The sequence below is a fragment of the Mya arenaria genome, chromosome 16 (genome assembly GCF_026914265.1).
Source record: "Mya arenaria isolate MELC-2E11 chromosome 16, ASM2691426v1".
Classification (NCBI taxonomy): Eukaryota; Metazoa; Mollusca; class Bivalvia; order Myida; family Myidae; genus Mya; species Mya arenaria.
Window position 1 is genome coordinate 26,252,368 of NC_069137.1, and position 16,548 is coordinate 26,268,915.

General features: G+C 34.3%; 1 protein-coding gene across 1 annotated transcript in view; it reads right to left on the reverse strand.

Moving 5' to 3' along the window:
* LOC128221949 (ubiquitin carboxyl-terminal hydrolase 8-like) overlaps positions 1 to 16,482 on the reverse strand; it is a 38,523-nt gene extending 22,041 nt beyond the window's left edge. Inside the window, exons 1-12 of the mRNA XM_052930665.1 lie at positions 16,385 to 16,482; positions 14,594 to 14,732; positions 13,212 to 13,356; positions 11,524 to 11,609; positions 8,707 to 8,855; positions 7,173 to 7,356; positions 6,210 to 6,372; positions 4,854 to 5,001; positions 3,219 to 3,768; positions 1,693 to 1,788; positions 813 to 902; positions 184 to 367 (exon numbers count right to left, since the gene is read on the reverse strand). Coding sequence (XP_052786625.1) covers positions 184 to 367; positions 813 to 902; positions 1,693 to 1,788; positions 3,219 to 3,768; positions 4,854 to 5,001; positions 6,210 to 6,372; positions 7,173 to 7,356; positions 8,707 to 8,855; positions 11,524 to 11,609; positions 13,212 to 13,356; positions 14,594 to 14,712 — 1,914 coding nt within the window. The 5' untranslated portion in view covers positions 14,713 to 14,732; positions 16,385 to 16,482. The remainder of the gene's footprint in view (positions 1 to 183; positions 368 to 812; positions 903 to 1,692; positions 1,789 to 3,218; positions 3,769 to 4,853; positions 5,002 to 6,209; positions 6,373 to 7,172; positions 7,357 to 8,706; positions 8,856 to 11,523; positions 11,610 to 13,211; positions 13,357 to 14,593; positions 14,733 to 16,384) is intronic.
* Between the last annotated feature and the right edge of the window lie 66 nt (positions 16,483 to 16,548).

Sequence of the window (16,548 nt, forward strand, 5' to 3'; positions counted from 1 at the left end):
TATCTTCACTTTTCTAATCCCTTTCTTTTACCCCTGCAGCTATCTCTTCAAATATAAATATTGACCTTAATTCCCTTCTTCCAACATTCCTTTTTTAAACCTCAAAACTCCAATTTGACCCAATCTTCTCATTTTCACCTACATTTATTCCATTATTTTACCTCAACCTCCCCATTCTGTTACCTCAATTTCCCGTTTTTCCCTTTCCATCCTCTCCCGTTCCACAATTCTCCTCGTCTCCTCCTCCCATTTCACTGTCTCCGTATCTTCCTCCCGTTTCTTTCGTTCCGCTCTGAGTCTTTCAACTTCAAATTGTCGCCGCTTCTTCTCTTTCTCCTCTTCAGCGATGTGAGCTAGATCGTCTTGCCTGGTCAAAAAGAAATACAACAATGTCACCCATAAGCCTGAGGGTATCCAGCATATTCTTGAAGCTGCACTCTCATAGATTTACCATTTTTACAACTTTTTTATTTTCTGTCTAGGAAAGAGCAAATTTTTGCATAAATATGTGCAAACCAAGAAAAATGCATAAAACATCGTTTTTTAAACTTAAATATAAAACTCTGCGATCCAATATTTTGTCAGCAGTCTAATATGACTGGTTTACATGCATTTTTGCAACAAAAATGCTAGTTCCAAGACAATAAAATATAAAGTTGTCCAAACGTTCAATCTGTGAGAGTGCAGCTTTAAAGTCTTAAATCAAAATTATTGATCTCATTCTAAACCTGGGTGCAATCTTAATACAGTATTTAAGTCGTTACTTTATTTGTCTTCAATCTGTATGAATGTCAATGACAATACTTTCATACCTAGCCATTTGTTCACGCTGTTTATATTGAACTTCGGTCGCGGCCTGGCTTCGTTCTTCTTCCATTCGCTGCTGTAACTCACGCTTCATTCTGAAAATGGCCTTATAATTATAATAAAACTTTATATACCATATACCAGTATATAATATCAGACATATTTGATTAAACCCTTGCGGTGGCCTGATATCGTTTTTCATACATTCAATGTTTTTTCTCATGCTTCATTCTGTAAAGTTAAAGTACAATATCAGCAAAAATCAAAACATTGTCAAACTCCTTAAAATTGTTTACCTGGACACTGTGATAAAAGTCTCTCTAAATCCATTTCAAAATAATTGAACACATATATATTACTACTGTTTGCAAACACTTTTGCAAAACATGCTTGCCAATCATTCTAAAAGAGCATGATAACATTACAATTTTGCACTAGAGAAACAGTCAAATTATTATGCCTCAAGTTGATGTTTGCTTTGATCAGTCAGCTCGCGCCAAGTTTTATTTTTGGAAAAGAGCAATAATAAATTGTCACATCAGACAATATGGAACATGCAATGATTATTAAATGTAATTTTTATAGCAGCAATGCCACATGAGAGTTAACAAAGCAGATTTCATATTTATATGTTGGACAAAAGGCATTAAACCAAACATCCAAGCCATATTTATCTGCCGTGCCACATTTTTCGTTTTTCGCATGTGTATACTAAGCTTCACATGAACATTTGGAATCCATTTTGACTCACGGCCAAGGTTTAAGGATTTGACATGACAACAACACACAAAATGCTGATAATGATACAAATACTATGTCAAAGGCTTTTACAATAACTCAACTTATATTCTTTGAAAAGCAGATCTTGTCCGACATTTTACACACCTGAATAAGTCAGCCACATCTGTCTGCTGTTTCTTTCTCATTTCTTCCAACTCTGACAGCCGCTGTTCTTCTTGACGCATTCTTTCAAGTCTGGCCCTGAACATTGATATGTAAACTATTGGATATAGATTATTCTTTTAAGCCTGGCCCTAAACATGGTTATGTAAAATATTGGATATATATTTATCATTCTTTTAAGCCTTACCCTGAAAATGAAACCATATCCAATATTCAGAGCTGTGGGGCCACTCTAGATGTCATTCATCGCAGGTTTCGCGGCATTTTGGGTACAAAATTACTCCTTTGGCGAATATCCCATCAACCGATGGGGGTAAAACTCCCCCTTTGGATTCAAAATTCTGTTTAAGTCACACTTGGGGATGTGACGGGGTCAAGCCATAATGCAGCCACTATAGGGCGCGGGCAGACCTTTATAAACTCAACAACAACAACAGCCTGATCCTGAACAGGGATATGTAAACTATTGAATATAGATCATCAAGCAGGCCCTAAACATGGATATGTTAACTATTGGATAAAGATCATTCATTCAAGCTGGCCCTAAACAGAGATAATCATAATGTTAACTATTGGATATAAATCATTCTTTTAAGCTGGCCCTAAACATGGATATGTAAACTTTTGGATGTAGATCATTTTTTCAAGCTGGCCCTAAACATGGATATTTAAACTATTGGATAAAGATCATTCTTTCAAACTGGCCCTAAACATGGATATGCAAGCTATTGTATATACTAGATCATTCTTTCAAGCTGGGTGTGAACATGGATATGTAAACTATTGGATATAGATCATTCTTTAAAGCTGGCCCTTATCATGGATATGTAAGTTATTGTTTATAGATCATTCTTTCAAGCTGGCCCTCAACTAAGATATGTAAACTAATGGAAATAGATCATTCTTTCAAGCCTAGCCCTAAACATGGATATGTGAACTATTGGCTATAGATCATTCTCTAAAGCTGGGTGTGAACATGGATGTATGTAAACTATTTGATAATATACATTGTGTAGATCATACTTTCAAGCCTGGCCATAAACATGGTTATGTTAAAATATAGATCATTCTTTCAACCTTGTCCTAAAAATGGAGATCTGTAAGCTATTGGATATAGATCATTCTTTCAAGCTGGCCCTAAACATGGATATGCATGATTGGATATAGATCATTCTTTAAAGCCTGGCCCTAAAAGCCAGACCCTCAACATGGATTTCTAAACTATTGGTTATAGAACATTCTTTCAAGTAGCCTAAAACATAGATATGTAAACTACTGGAAATAGATCATTATTTCAAACGTGGCCATCAACATCAATAATAATGTAAACTATCTGATATAGATACATATCAAACTGAAGTGTTAAACATGGACTAGTTATTATAAAAAAAGCTATGCATCAATAACAGCATGAACAACATGACTGACTTAAGTGTGACAGAAAGTTGGTTTACATTTTCAATAGCAACTTCACTAAATTTGTGTTTTCTAACTAACCAGTGACTTACCTGGATTCCTCTCTCACTTTTTCACTTTCTCTTTTTAGCTCTGCTAACTCTTCTTCCCTCTGTTTTTTCTGCCTGTCCAATTCTGTCAATTCATTGGATAACTCATCCGCAACTTTGTTCAAACTTGTGCTTGACTGTGATTCACTAATTCTATCACTCTGTCCAGTCATTTTTCGCACTGCAGACCTGCTGTCAGTGTTACTAAAATTAGCACTTGAGGACCTGGTATCAGTATTAGTAAAACCTCTGTTTTGATTGACAGTTGAGCCTGGGCCTGACACTGCCCTGACATCTGGATATAGAGAAGTTGTTGAGTCAGATTTACTACCATCGTTTGTTACCATGATTTTTGTTAGATTCGCCTTGGTAGATCTATCCACAACAGGCTTTGTTGCTCTATCAATGGTTGGTAGGGATGTTGATTTCATCCCAACCTCGCCATTTTGAAATCCAGAAAATCTCTCACTTAATGAAACTGTGTCTTGTGGTTTCTGCTCAGGCTGCTTTGGCTTGAGGAATTCTTCATCAAAGTCAGGATAATCAAAGTCCACTGAAAGTATATTAAAAGAAAGGAAATTTTTATCATGTAATCTTAAAATGTCAAATGTCAACTGTCAAAAAAACAATTTTCATACCAGGTTGCATCAAACAAAACATTTAATGAAGCTAGAAGCATAGGCATGGCCACATACTTGTGTTTTACAACATGTGTTTATATATATATATGATAACAACACCAAAATACTGATACATTTTTTGTAATAAAAAAAATATACTTTTATCTTGATGTGCAGTTATTTAACTACAGTTATTTAAATCGTTCTATATATAATAATGCAAATGTGTATTAAAAAACAAAACTTAGAACTTTAAAGCAATCTGAAATTGGAATGCTTGCAAATCTGAATTCAAAATTAATCCAGAAATTTTTCATCACATTTTTTGTTGTGATTTGTTTCACCTTTCATGTTCAACTGATATGACAATTATGCTCAAGTAAGAATAAAAATTTAAAATCTGACAATGAATGAAAAAGATATGGACAAGAGTAAAAAGGAACGGTTGGCCAGAAAGACCAGTAGACAGACAGGCTGAGGCGATTACCTGTGATTAGGACCAGAGTAAAATGGAACGGTTGGCCAGAAAGACCCGTAGATGATGGCTGAGGCGATTACCTGTGATTAGGACCAGAGTAAAATGGAACGGTTGGCCAGAAAGACCAGTAGACAGACAGGTTGAGGCGATTACCTGTGATTAGGACCAGAGTAAAATGGAACGGTTGGCCAGAAAGACCAGTAGATGACGGCTGAGGCAATTACCTGTGATTAGGACCAGAGTTAAAAGGAACAGTTGGCCAGAAAGACCAGTAGACAGACAGGTTGAGGCGATTACCTGTGATTAGGACCAGAGTAAAATGGAACAGACAGAAGCTCTTTTGAGGGCACTCCTGACTTTAAATTTGAAGCAAACTGGAATATTAACTTGAACAACTGAAAGCAACCAAATGATTTTTTTCAGGTAAAATAAGTTTGTTTGTTTGTTTTTTTGGGGGGGGGTCTCTGTGGCTATAAGATCCATGGAATTCCGTGAATCCGCAGACAAACCACATCCCTGAATTAAAAGTTGTGCACTTACACAATGAACCCTGTGTACTCTGGACAACTGGTTTTGTAAGCTTTTCAAAGGACGGGTTAAGACATGTGGTTGGATACGCCAGCATCCAGTCTTCATATCCACCATCCAAAATCAGTGGCTCACTTTTGATGATAACAGTACTATCATACTGAAATATAGATTATAATTGTAAAAATAATCTGAGAGTTTAAACTAAGTTAAGCATTACTACGAGTGGTTGGCTACACTAGCATCCAGTCTTCATATCAATCATCCAAGACCAGTGGCTTGCTTTCGATGATAACTGTACTATCATACTGAAATTAAGGTTATAACTGTGATAACTGTTTGATGTATTCCCTTTGTTATATATAAAGACAAGTGGATTGATACATGTATGCGAGCATTTATTCTAAATTCTTCAGATCTTTTTATGAACAAGTCTGGCAAACCGGTGACAATATATATTGTAACAAGCTAATGATATTCCATTAAAAGATATGTATACATGCTATTAATATTTCTTAATAGATATTGTGCTAAGCTATTCATATTCCGTAATAGATATTGTAGCAAGCTATTCATATTCCACAATAGGTATTGTAACAAGCTATTCATATTCCACAATAGGTATTGTAACAAGCTATTCATATTCCACAATAGGTATTGTAACAAGCTATTCATATTCCACAATAGGTATTGTAACAAGCTATTCATATTCCACAATAGATATTGTAACAATTTATTCATATTCCATAATAGATTTAATAGCAAGCTATTCATATGCCATAATATATATGTTGTAACAGGCTATTTATATTCCATTATAGATATTGTTACAAGATATTCATATTCCATTATAGATATTGTTAAAAGCTATTCATATTCCATAATATATTTAGTAGCAAGCTATTTATATTCCATAATATAAATTGTAACAGGCTTTTTATATTCCATAATAAATGTAGATATTGTAACAATTTATTCATATTCCATACTATATATTGTAACAAGATATACTCCTATTCCATAATAGATATAGTAACAAGGTACTTATATCCCATAATAGATAATGTGAATAGGAGCAGGGTGCTAATGGAGAAAAGGGCACATAGTATCAGGCTTTAATTTGATTTTGAACATTATGAATATGACAGAAAATGTTAAAAATTGTGTTTAATTGAAGTTATATTAAGTGACAACTTCTTAATGAAATGTTTGTATTAATCTATAGCCATGTAATATAACCATGTTTTAAGCACTTTATATTATTGAGGCAGAAGGATGCTTATGCTGGTCTCCATGAGGGCAGAAGGTTGCTACCAAAAAAAGGACAGGGTGCAGCACCTTTCCATAACTATTAAGCTAATAACCTACCTTGAAAATAGCGTCTTTTAGAGTCTGTAATGTAGATCCAATCTTCACATTGTCAGTACGAGAGTTCCTGTCCAGTAAAATGATGTGGTCAATGTTGCCTCTTTGTTTCCATAGCGACATTGAATCCATCGGTAACGCTTTTTCTATGACGGTCACTGTTGTTCTGTAACAGAAATGAATTATAAACTTTAGATTAACCATCATAATAAGAACATTTTGTTATTATCTGGATTAAACATAGAGTGATCTTTTCCTGAACACAAGAGCAACCAAACCAATGTGCAGTAGCTGAAAAAAACACAAGCCCTCAAGCACTGCACAGGTACAATGCATTCCAAGCTTGCCAAAGTTCTGTATTTTATAATACACTGCTTTTTCAAAAAAAACTTGATGCCAAGCACTTGTGTAAAACCCAGGATTGTTCATCCAAACGTTAATTTTGTAGGATGGTTGCCAACACTAAAATGCAGATTTTAAATTAATTAGGTGCAAATTCAGTCTGAAAGTTGACATAGAAAGCTGGCAGAAAATGAGAATCGGAATTCAATGATAGCTTTGCAGCACATCGCATTAAATAAATATTATCATAAGATAAAATACATTATTTAAAATTTTATTTGCATTCAACAACTTAACAATTTTTCCCATCGTGTTTAGTGAAGTGTAACAGAGATCAATGTTTGCTAGTGTTCCAATCTTGTTTACCCAGTTTAACACTGAGAGAGAAACTTGTTTAATTCACTAGTCAATCTTTTGAGTGGAAATAAAAAAAAAAAATCATGTGGTGGCGGGGGGGGGGGGGGGGGCCCATGTCTTACATTTTTTTCATTAACATTTGAATTTGTTGACATACAAGAATTAAAGATTTACAGAACGATGCGGGCACAAAATAGAATTCAATGATACAATTGTTTGGAAAAAAAGCGTGCTACAAACTATTTTTTGATGCAAAAATAAACTTACCCTGGCTTTATAGCTCCTGCAGGAACATTAATGATGGCCTTGTGGTTAATTCTGGAGTCCTGGAAGTCTTCCATAGGTCTGACATCCATCAGTATCATCTGTGTGTCCCGGTCCTGTAACATCGTGTACAGCTGGGCACATGTGACTTTACCCGGTTCGGATTGAGGAGCAGGTGGAGTTGGCTCTAGAAATATGAAAACAACTTTAAAATTATATTAGTATTAAATACCCAGTTCAGATTGAGGAGCGGGGAAGTTGACTCTAGAAATATGAAAACAACTCTCAAACACTAAATTAGTATTAAATACCGGGTTCAGATTGAGGAGCAGGTGGAGTTGGGTCTAGAAATACGAAAAAGAACTTTAAAATTACATTAGTATTAAATACCCAGTTCAGATTGAGGAGCAGCGATGTTGACTCTAGAAATTTAAAAAACAACTATAAAAAACTTAATAAGTTTTGAATACAGGGTTCGGATTGAGGAGCGGGTGGAGTTGGGTCTAGAAATATGAAAACATCTTTAAAACTAAAATTAGTATAAGCTACTGGGTTTGGATTGAGCAACGGGTGGAATTGTCTCTAGAAATACAAAAACAACTTTAAAACTAAATTAGTATTCAATATCTGGTTTGGAATGAGAAGCTTGTGGAGTTGGCTCCAAAGATATGAAAATACCTTCAAAATTAAATAAGTATTAAATACCGGGTTTGGATTGAGTGGAAGGAGGAGTTTGCTCTAGAAATACCAATAAGTATGGTTAATTTGAAAATCTTTTGAACCCCTTGGGCTTCTATAAATATAATAAGTAAATCTGTATCCTTAGTCATGCTTCAGATGTTCCATTTAGAGCATTTCTAATTCAACTATATTAACCAATGTAACACTCAAACAAGAATTAAGAAAAACATTTTTGCTTAGTGCTCAGCGGCTGACAGAAGCGTTGCAGGCTGATACTTATTTTTTTCCGTTGATCAAGTACAATTTCCTTTGATAAGTTTTACAACTTTTTTGCATTCACGTTTCTGCATCAACTATAGTCTCATTAGGTAGAAATACTGTGTTTTATGCTCATTTTGTTTAAATTAAACATGGTATCCTTCATCAGAACCATTGTTTTCAGCAATTAGCAATCTTTTTTGGAATATTAAAACAGTATTATTGAGTGTGTTAAATTTTATTTGGGAGTAAGAGTGCATCTTTAACAAATGTAATAAACATAGTATATCTTGTGGTTGAAAGCAATAGTACTTCAATTTAACACATTTTTCACATTTCTTGTCAATTTCATAATCCTCACAGTTATTCATAGCCCTTAACAATCTATTACTTATTTATAACTGAAAAATGATCGGCCTAGCAGCAAATGTGTCTATTATCTCATGCAACAAAATTTATAATATCAAGTGAATATGTTGAAATATTTTTAGCTATGATCACAGTTAGAAAATACTGACACAAAGACCATCGCATTAACTCTGCTTTTCATCTTTTTTAACTTGAAAAACGATGTCAGAAATATACAAGAATTATGTACCTGGTTTTGTCTTGGCAGTTTCTTGTGGTTCATCTATTTTTACATCATTTCCTTTTCCGCCAGGGATTTTTGTCTTTCCACTGTCGTCCTGTGATTTATCCAATGAGGAAAGCTTTTCTGCAACTGACTCCGCCTCAATGAGGTCAAATCTATAAATAGAAACAATAATTTTTGTCATTACAGAAGATGTACGTAAACAATTGAGTCTCTGAAAGCTGTTTTTTAATCAAAATTATTTAGACAGCATTAAGGTCATAAGAGTCATCTAAGAGTTTTAAAAAGAAATGCATTGACAATGTCTGTCACCATTGACCTACTGACCCAGAACTTTACACGAATCATTTACTGGTCAAGTGCCACCTAAGAATAAAGTTTTATGGTGAAAAGTTAAATCATAATGTCAAGTTATAATGTGGACAAAAAATATACATATTTTTTTGCTTTGTTTACTTCGTTGATTATGACCTTGACAATTGACCTTGACCTCAATACAACAAAAGTCATCTTCAAGAGCAAGGGGAAACAACCAATGATGTTTAAAGTAGTTGTTGCTTTTGGTTATTTCTTGTCCTAAGCCAAAGTAGATTCAAATTATTGTGCATATAAAACTTGGTCTACCAATTAACAAAGGTGTCATAAATAGAGCAACACCCTGTTATGACCTACTGACAGAATATTGACTATGAGGACAGACTTACATCCCATAATTTAAGGCTTTAAAATTTCACGTTATCAAAATAAAACATCTGCATTTTATTCAACCTGTCTTTAAGCCTCCAGATACTGCTGACAACAGAGCAGATCACAGTTTTCATGTTTACATTCGAAAATTGATGTTTTAAGGCTAAAAGTTTTACTAAGCTTTAAGAACAAGAGCTGTCATAGAGACAGAACAATAAGTAGGGAGAGTAGGGCTTTTTCAAAAAAAGTAGGGAAAAGTAGGAGCCTAACAAAAAAAGTAGAGTAAAGAAGAAGCCTTACAAAAAAGTAGAGAAAAGTAGGAAAAGAAGTGACGAATACCCCCAAATGCCGCCTGGACACAGGAATGGCAAACCATTCCTTTGAAAAGAGGCCATAACTCCAAGGTTTCTGCACACTGCATCTTCTTTTATCATGCATGTATTGTTTTATTTAAATCTGTTGAGTAATTTAGAAGTTACACCGCTGACAAGAAAAACTAGCTGATGCTCTTGCTGATCTCTTCTGGAATAAGACATGTAGAGCTTTCACGAGCTTTTCTTCCAACACGATCATCATCAAATTTTACAAGAACATATTTGGGCTTGAATGCATCCTTATCCACCTGGGAATAAATCCCGGGACTGTTCCTGTAGCCGAATTAACAAGTCCATCTGACAGGTCAATATTTGTAGTAAGCACTACTGTGGCAAATATGCCATACTTAAGTTCTGCTCGTATTCCACTGGCATTTGGTTCTAATGAAGCATGGTGGATTTGTTTTGTTTGTTCATCTTTCCATGTGTCAAATACTTTTAAGGTAAATATTTGCTCATTTAGTTTTTGAAGGATCTATCGAACTTGACCTGTATCTTCTGATGTTACACGTGTGTAACAAAAAATGTTCAAATCTGTCAAGCCTTTCATGAGTTATCGTCCGGAAACCGTTTTTCTATTTTTAGTAACAGTGACCTTGACCCCACCAGCCCATATATCGAACTTGATCTGTATCTTCTGATGTTACACCTGTGTACCAAAAATTGTTCAAATCGGTTTAGCCTTTCATGAGTTATCGTCCGGAAACCGTTTTTCTTTTTTTAGTAACAGTGACCTTGACCTTGGCCCCAACAGCCCCAATATCGAACTTGACCTGTATCTTCTGATGTTACACCTGTGTACCAAAAATTTTTCAAATCTGTCAAGCCTTTCATGAGTTATCGTCCGGAAACCGTTTTTCTATTTTTAGTAACAGTGACCTTGACCTTGGCCCCACCAGCCCCAATATCGAACTTGACCTGTATCTTCTGATGTTACACCTGTTTACCAAAAAAAATTCAAATCTGTCAAGCCTTTCATGAGTTATCATCCGGAAACCGTTTTTCTATTTTTAGTAACAGTGACCTTGACCCCACCAGCCCCAATATCGAACTTGACCTGTATCTTCTGATGTTACACCTGTGTACCAAATTTTTTTCAAATCTGTCTAGCCTTTCATGAGTTATCGTCCGGAAACCATGAAAACCGACTGACCGACAGACAGACAGACCGACAGACAAGCTCACTCCTATATACCCCCTCAAACTTCATTGGTGGGGGTATAATTACCTTTCATTTCAGCATTGAGCGGGCTAATTAAACCTGAATATGGAAGTGGCCACTCAGGGTTACGTTCATTTTATTGATGCATGGATGTGATACATAGCTTGGTCCTTCCATTGGCTTCTTTCAATGTTTAAAGGTTTTTAAGCTGACTGGTTTGTGATTTACAAAAAATCATGCTGAACATGCTCGATCTACTTGATATATATTTTTTTATTATTTACATTTTCACATATTGTTTTGTCTTCCTACACAACATTACTTCATTGAATTCATAGTGGTTACGTTAAACCATTTTTTTTATGAAGAAAATAAAACATTTTTCTAATGTTGTGTTTGTGTTAAGTTTCATCACACAAACGTTTATTGCATTGGAAGTTGTGTAACACTAGAAATCAGTGTTATTTGGAGCACATCGGTCAATTCACTACAGAATAAATAGGAAATTTATTTGGTGGTTTGTAACCCAGAGAGTTGTTGTGCTTTTCCAATGGCCGATATAAGAAAAACCAAACTATCTTGTTTTTTAATACAATGTACCTTTCTTTTAAGCTCCCAGATAGTTGTTCGGCATTGTCAATGGCTGAGAGAAGGTTTTTGGATCCAAGCAGGTTGTCGTAGTACGTCTGAAAAAAGAGCGGAAATATTTATTCTAATGAGAGCAGCCGAAATATTGACTTTTAAATATTTGTATAATTAGGTGTTTTGTTAGATTTTCCCTATAGAAAGATGATTTAATGATAAAATAGTATGATATAATTCAAAAGAAGAATGATTTAATCTCATAAGAAGGATGACTTTATTTAAAAGAAGGATGACTTAATCTACCGTAATATTAGAAGGATGACTTTAATAATTTTAAAGAAGGATGATTTGAATTTAAAGACGGATGATTTCATTAAATAATTATGACTTAATTAAAAGGATGATTCTTTTGCTGAGTCAAGAAACATGACATCCAAACTAACATAAGCTTTTTCAAAAAAACTCTCATTTTGATTGTTAAGGTAGAGTAGCTTTATTAGTTACAAAAATTACAAAATGGAATACAAACCAACTTGTTAAATAAATGCTTAGAAATGGTACATAAATCTGTGCATAATTAAGAAAGTTTTTTTTATCATCCCTCATGCTCAATATAATTATACAATCTTGCACCAATCTCATGAACAATTTTAGCGTGATGTACCCTTGTTTTCTTCAAATCCTTTATGCTTGTTTCAAGTGCATTATCATTTGAAACGAAAGCAATAGGTTGGCAAGAAACACTGCATTACCGGGTATGTTAATTGTATTTGCAACTCAATACATGAAGTGGACATCTGAATCCCACCTTAGAATTTAGACAAATTCCTCAATCTTATGATATTTTCTTGTTAAGATGGCCTCTATATGTTAATTGTTGTTATGAATAAATATACAAAGTTTCATGTCACCTTCTTAACATTTCATGCTTATGGCCAAATTTATGTATAAACCTTTTCTTTTTGTTTTTAAGTGAAAGCCATCATAAAGTATGTAGTCAAAGGTACCAAGTTTCGTGTCAATCTCTTAAAGCATTTCATGCTATGGCCAAATTTATGTAATTACCTTCTATTTTACATAACATTTTCCAAGTTATAACCATATTTAAGTATTTATTATACCATTTCTTTTCTGTAGTCAAACATACCAAGTTTCATGTCAATCTCTTTAAGCATTTCATGTAAATGGTCAAATGTATGTATTAAACTTTTCTTTTTGTATATAACAGTTTCCTAGCTTAACCCATCATTAAAGTGACACTCTTATTCAAAATCAATACACATATTACGTACACATGTATAACAAACATTAATTTTGAGTGATAAATCTTTAACCATAATGCATTTATGGAAAATATTTATTACTTATAACAAGATTGTAACCATGTATTTAATAGCTGAGAACACAAAAATATTTAAATGATTGGTGAGTGCTAAAAGATTTACTGTTATCTACTATCCTCTCATAAGGTAGAAATACCATGTTTTCTGCACCTTTCTTTTAAATTAAACACACCATCCTTCATAAGAACCACTGTTTTCGTCAAGATTTAATCCTTCTGTACCGTATTATATCATGCATAGGACGCACTTTTTTACCCCCAATTATCGTCTTAAAAATTGCCTGCGTCCTTTAAAACAATTGCATTAATTCTGGTAAATCTTATATGGGAGTAAGATGGCACCGTTAAGTATGTATTTTACCTTTTCTTTCCTGTAATCAGACGTCTTTTTGAGGTAGGTAACAACATTGAAGTACTTCATGAAGAGGACGTAAGCCCTTTCTTCGTCCTGCATGAGTTCACTGTGTTCCGCCTCCTTCAACATTTTGTCCGCAGTCTTCACCAAGCTATGAATTATAATATCATACAGAATTTCATTTTGTTACGTACATTCTTTTCATAAAGTTTATTTTTAAATGAACAAATCTTGGAGTATTGCTAACAATTCAATAGCCCGCCTAGCTGTTTGGTTACCAAAGAAACAATGTCTTTAAACAATGTTCCTGATTGGGAGGAAACCACATGTAAATGTATTGAGCTTTATAAACCTAGCACGCCGTAACCACATGTAAATGTATTAAGCTTTATAAACCTAGCATGCCGTAACCACATGTAAATGTATTGAGCTTTATAAACCTAGCACGCCGTAACCACATGTAAATGTATAGAGCTTAAAAAACCTAGCACGCTGTTACCACTTGTACATGTTTAAAGCTTTATAAACCTAGCACGCCGAAACCACTGCACTACTGCACCGGTACATAAAGCTACATAAATCTAGCACCCCCAAACCACTGGTACATGTTTGGAGCTTAAGAAACCTAGCATGCCGTAACCACTTGTACATGGTTAGAGCTTTATAAACCTAGCATTCCGCAACCACTTGAACATGTTTAGAGCTTTATAAACCTAGCAGGCCGAAACCACTGGTAAATGTTTAGAGCTTTATAAATCTTAAGCACGCTGCAACCACTTGAACATGTTTAGAGCTTTATAAACCTAGCATGCCACAACAACTGGTCATTGTTTAGAGCTTTATAAACCTAGAACACCAAAACCACTGGTACATAAAGCTACATAAACCTAGCAACCCCAAACCACTGGTACATGTTCATAAGAGCTTTTTAAACTAGCACGCTGAAACCATTGGTACATAAAGCTCCATAAACCTAGTGCCATACTTCTGGCGTTATCACAGGATTAATATTTAATTATTTAATATATAGAAGGAAGACATTCACACTACTTTGATATCATAAAAACCACAGGCTAGAGCTAAAAATTACATTTGGTTCAGGTTTACCTGAACCTAGCTATATAGTTAAAGTATTTTATAACCGTTAAAGTTTTATCCAGAAGATTACTTAAAAAGCATCCTCCAATAATGACAATAATATAAAGGCTATTAAAAAAATTAAAAATAAATAAAAAGCCTACCTATTCTACCTGCTTTTGAAAAGGATGTAACCCTAACCAAATCATTTCTTTTGTTAGTCTAATAATAACATTTCTACCTAATCCTCGACACAATACTTTTTACAATACTAAAAGTACAAGGTTATACAACGTATATATGTAACTTACATTTTCGCATTATTGGTCTTCAGTTTCGCGGGTAGTTCAGCCATCTTGTTCAACTCACTCATACTCTTCGCTATATACAGACCTTTCTTGGCCCCATCCTTCTTAGCTGACACCGGCATGACTGCCTTTTAAGTTACACCTGAAAACATGTTAATTATTTGTAGACCTGTAACTAATTTAAATAGCCAAGACCCCAGATGTAGTCCAAGATGCACTCTCTATATTTAAGATGCTACTTTAGACTGATGTTTTGTTTAAAGGCCTAGTATTTTTAGCCTTCTATAAGTGACCCCCCCCCCCAAAAAAAAAAAAAATGTGTACAGTACACAACCTCTGTTTATTGATCTTAATCTACTTTCCTTGATCCCTCTTCTCAGATCTCTGATCTGAGTATCCTGTTGTGCAGTTTTGGAAGTTTTATTATAGAAATTGACTCTAAATGGCCCTGAGCCAATAAACGAATACACAGGTTATTGGCCCCAGCTGTGACACCAGTGCAATTAGCAGGAGATGCACAGCAGGGGATAATCATGCCAAACATTCCTTAAACTAGGCCTTTAAGTCTGAGTTATACTAAGAAAGTTTAAAAATAGCGTCGGTATATTTATCTGTTCTCATTTATAAACAGATATGACTTAAACTGGGAAACCCCCTTGCGCTTACAGAGAAAAACAGATGAGACAACAACCTGATTGTTGCGTTTATTATTTTAACCACGTAATTAAAAGTGATGTATTATCGGCCATCCATCTCCTGCATTGTACCCGATGATATGTCCCTAATTAATATAAAAAAGTCATGATGCGTATATTTCGATCACATTCACGCCTCTCGCATTAGGGGTCAATCATAAAAAGAAGACAAACAAATTCTAAACACAACAACACAGTTGAAGGAAAAAGGTTTAATTTTTTATTTATTCAACAAATTACATTTAATACCTATTTGAAATACCAATAGTGAATTGTTCGTTCGAATATTCGTTTGCAACCCACTTATTAATATTTCAGGGATGTGATTGACCTGGCAGCTGGAAGGCTGAAACCATTTCGGTCATAGGTTCTTGGGGCACTTGTGAGTTCAAAAGCTCACTGTCGTAGAAGAAAAATTGCCTTTTAGAAGCTCTTTTTAGGGGTTCTTCTGACTTTAAATTTGAAGCAAACTGGAATATCAACTCTTACAACCAAAAGCACTCTGGTAACGTTTTAAATCAGCTAAAAAAAATAAAAAAAATGTTTATTTTTATTTTATTTTATTTTTTTTTTGGGGGGGGGGGGGTCCATGGAGCCATTAGATCCGCGGACAAATCACATCCCTGTATTTTGAAGGCTGTTTATATGCAAACAAAGCATTTTTTCCAAGTTTAGTCACCTAACCAGTTTGTCCACTTTATTTTATTATTACAAAATGGGCAACTCTTTTATCAGCATATTTTTTACACATAATTTTTGTGTTTTATGTAATCGTATTCTTCATGTTCTTAGGCTGAAAGTAAAATACTCTATATATTTACACCTTGCAACACGAGAAACACTTCAAAGAAATACCGATGGAGAAAATTTTTACAGAATTAAATATCCGATGTCAATGAAATGTTTAGGTCATGGAAGAAAAAATAGCTGAACAAATAAACTGTTGTAAAATTAACTTCAATGCTTCATTAACTTGAAAAGACAGAAACGAAACAAAACAATTACGCGCATAGTTAACATGCTTCACAAATAATAACACAACAATGACTTCGGCGTATGATGATATTTAAAAAGAAACATGCATTGGTTTCATACTCACAACAAATAACCCTCAATTGAGACACTATAAATGGTGTTTTGAAATCGACCTGTATCTGTCAAATATTTTCTTTCGCCATGTTTACATGTTAACTCAAGAATTAGAATCAATTATATTGGACGGATATATTTCCCGAAAAAAAATAAAATACATAAACTGAAAGA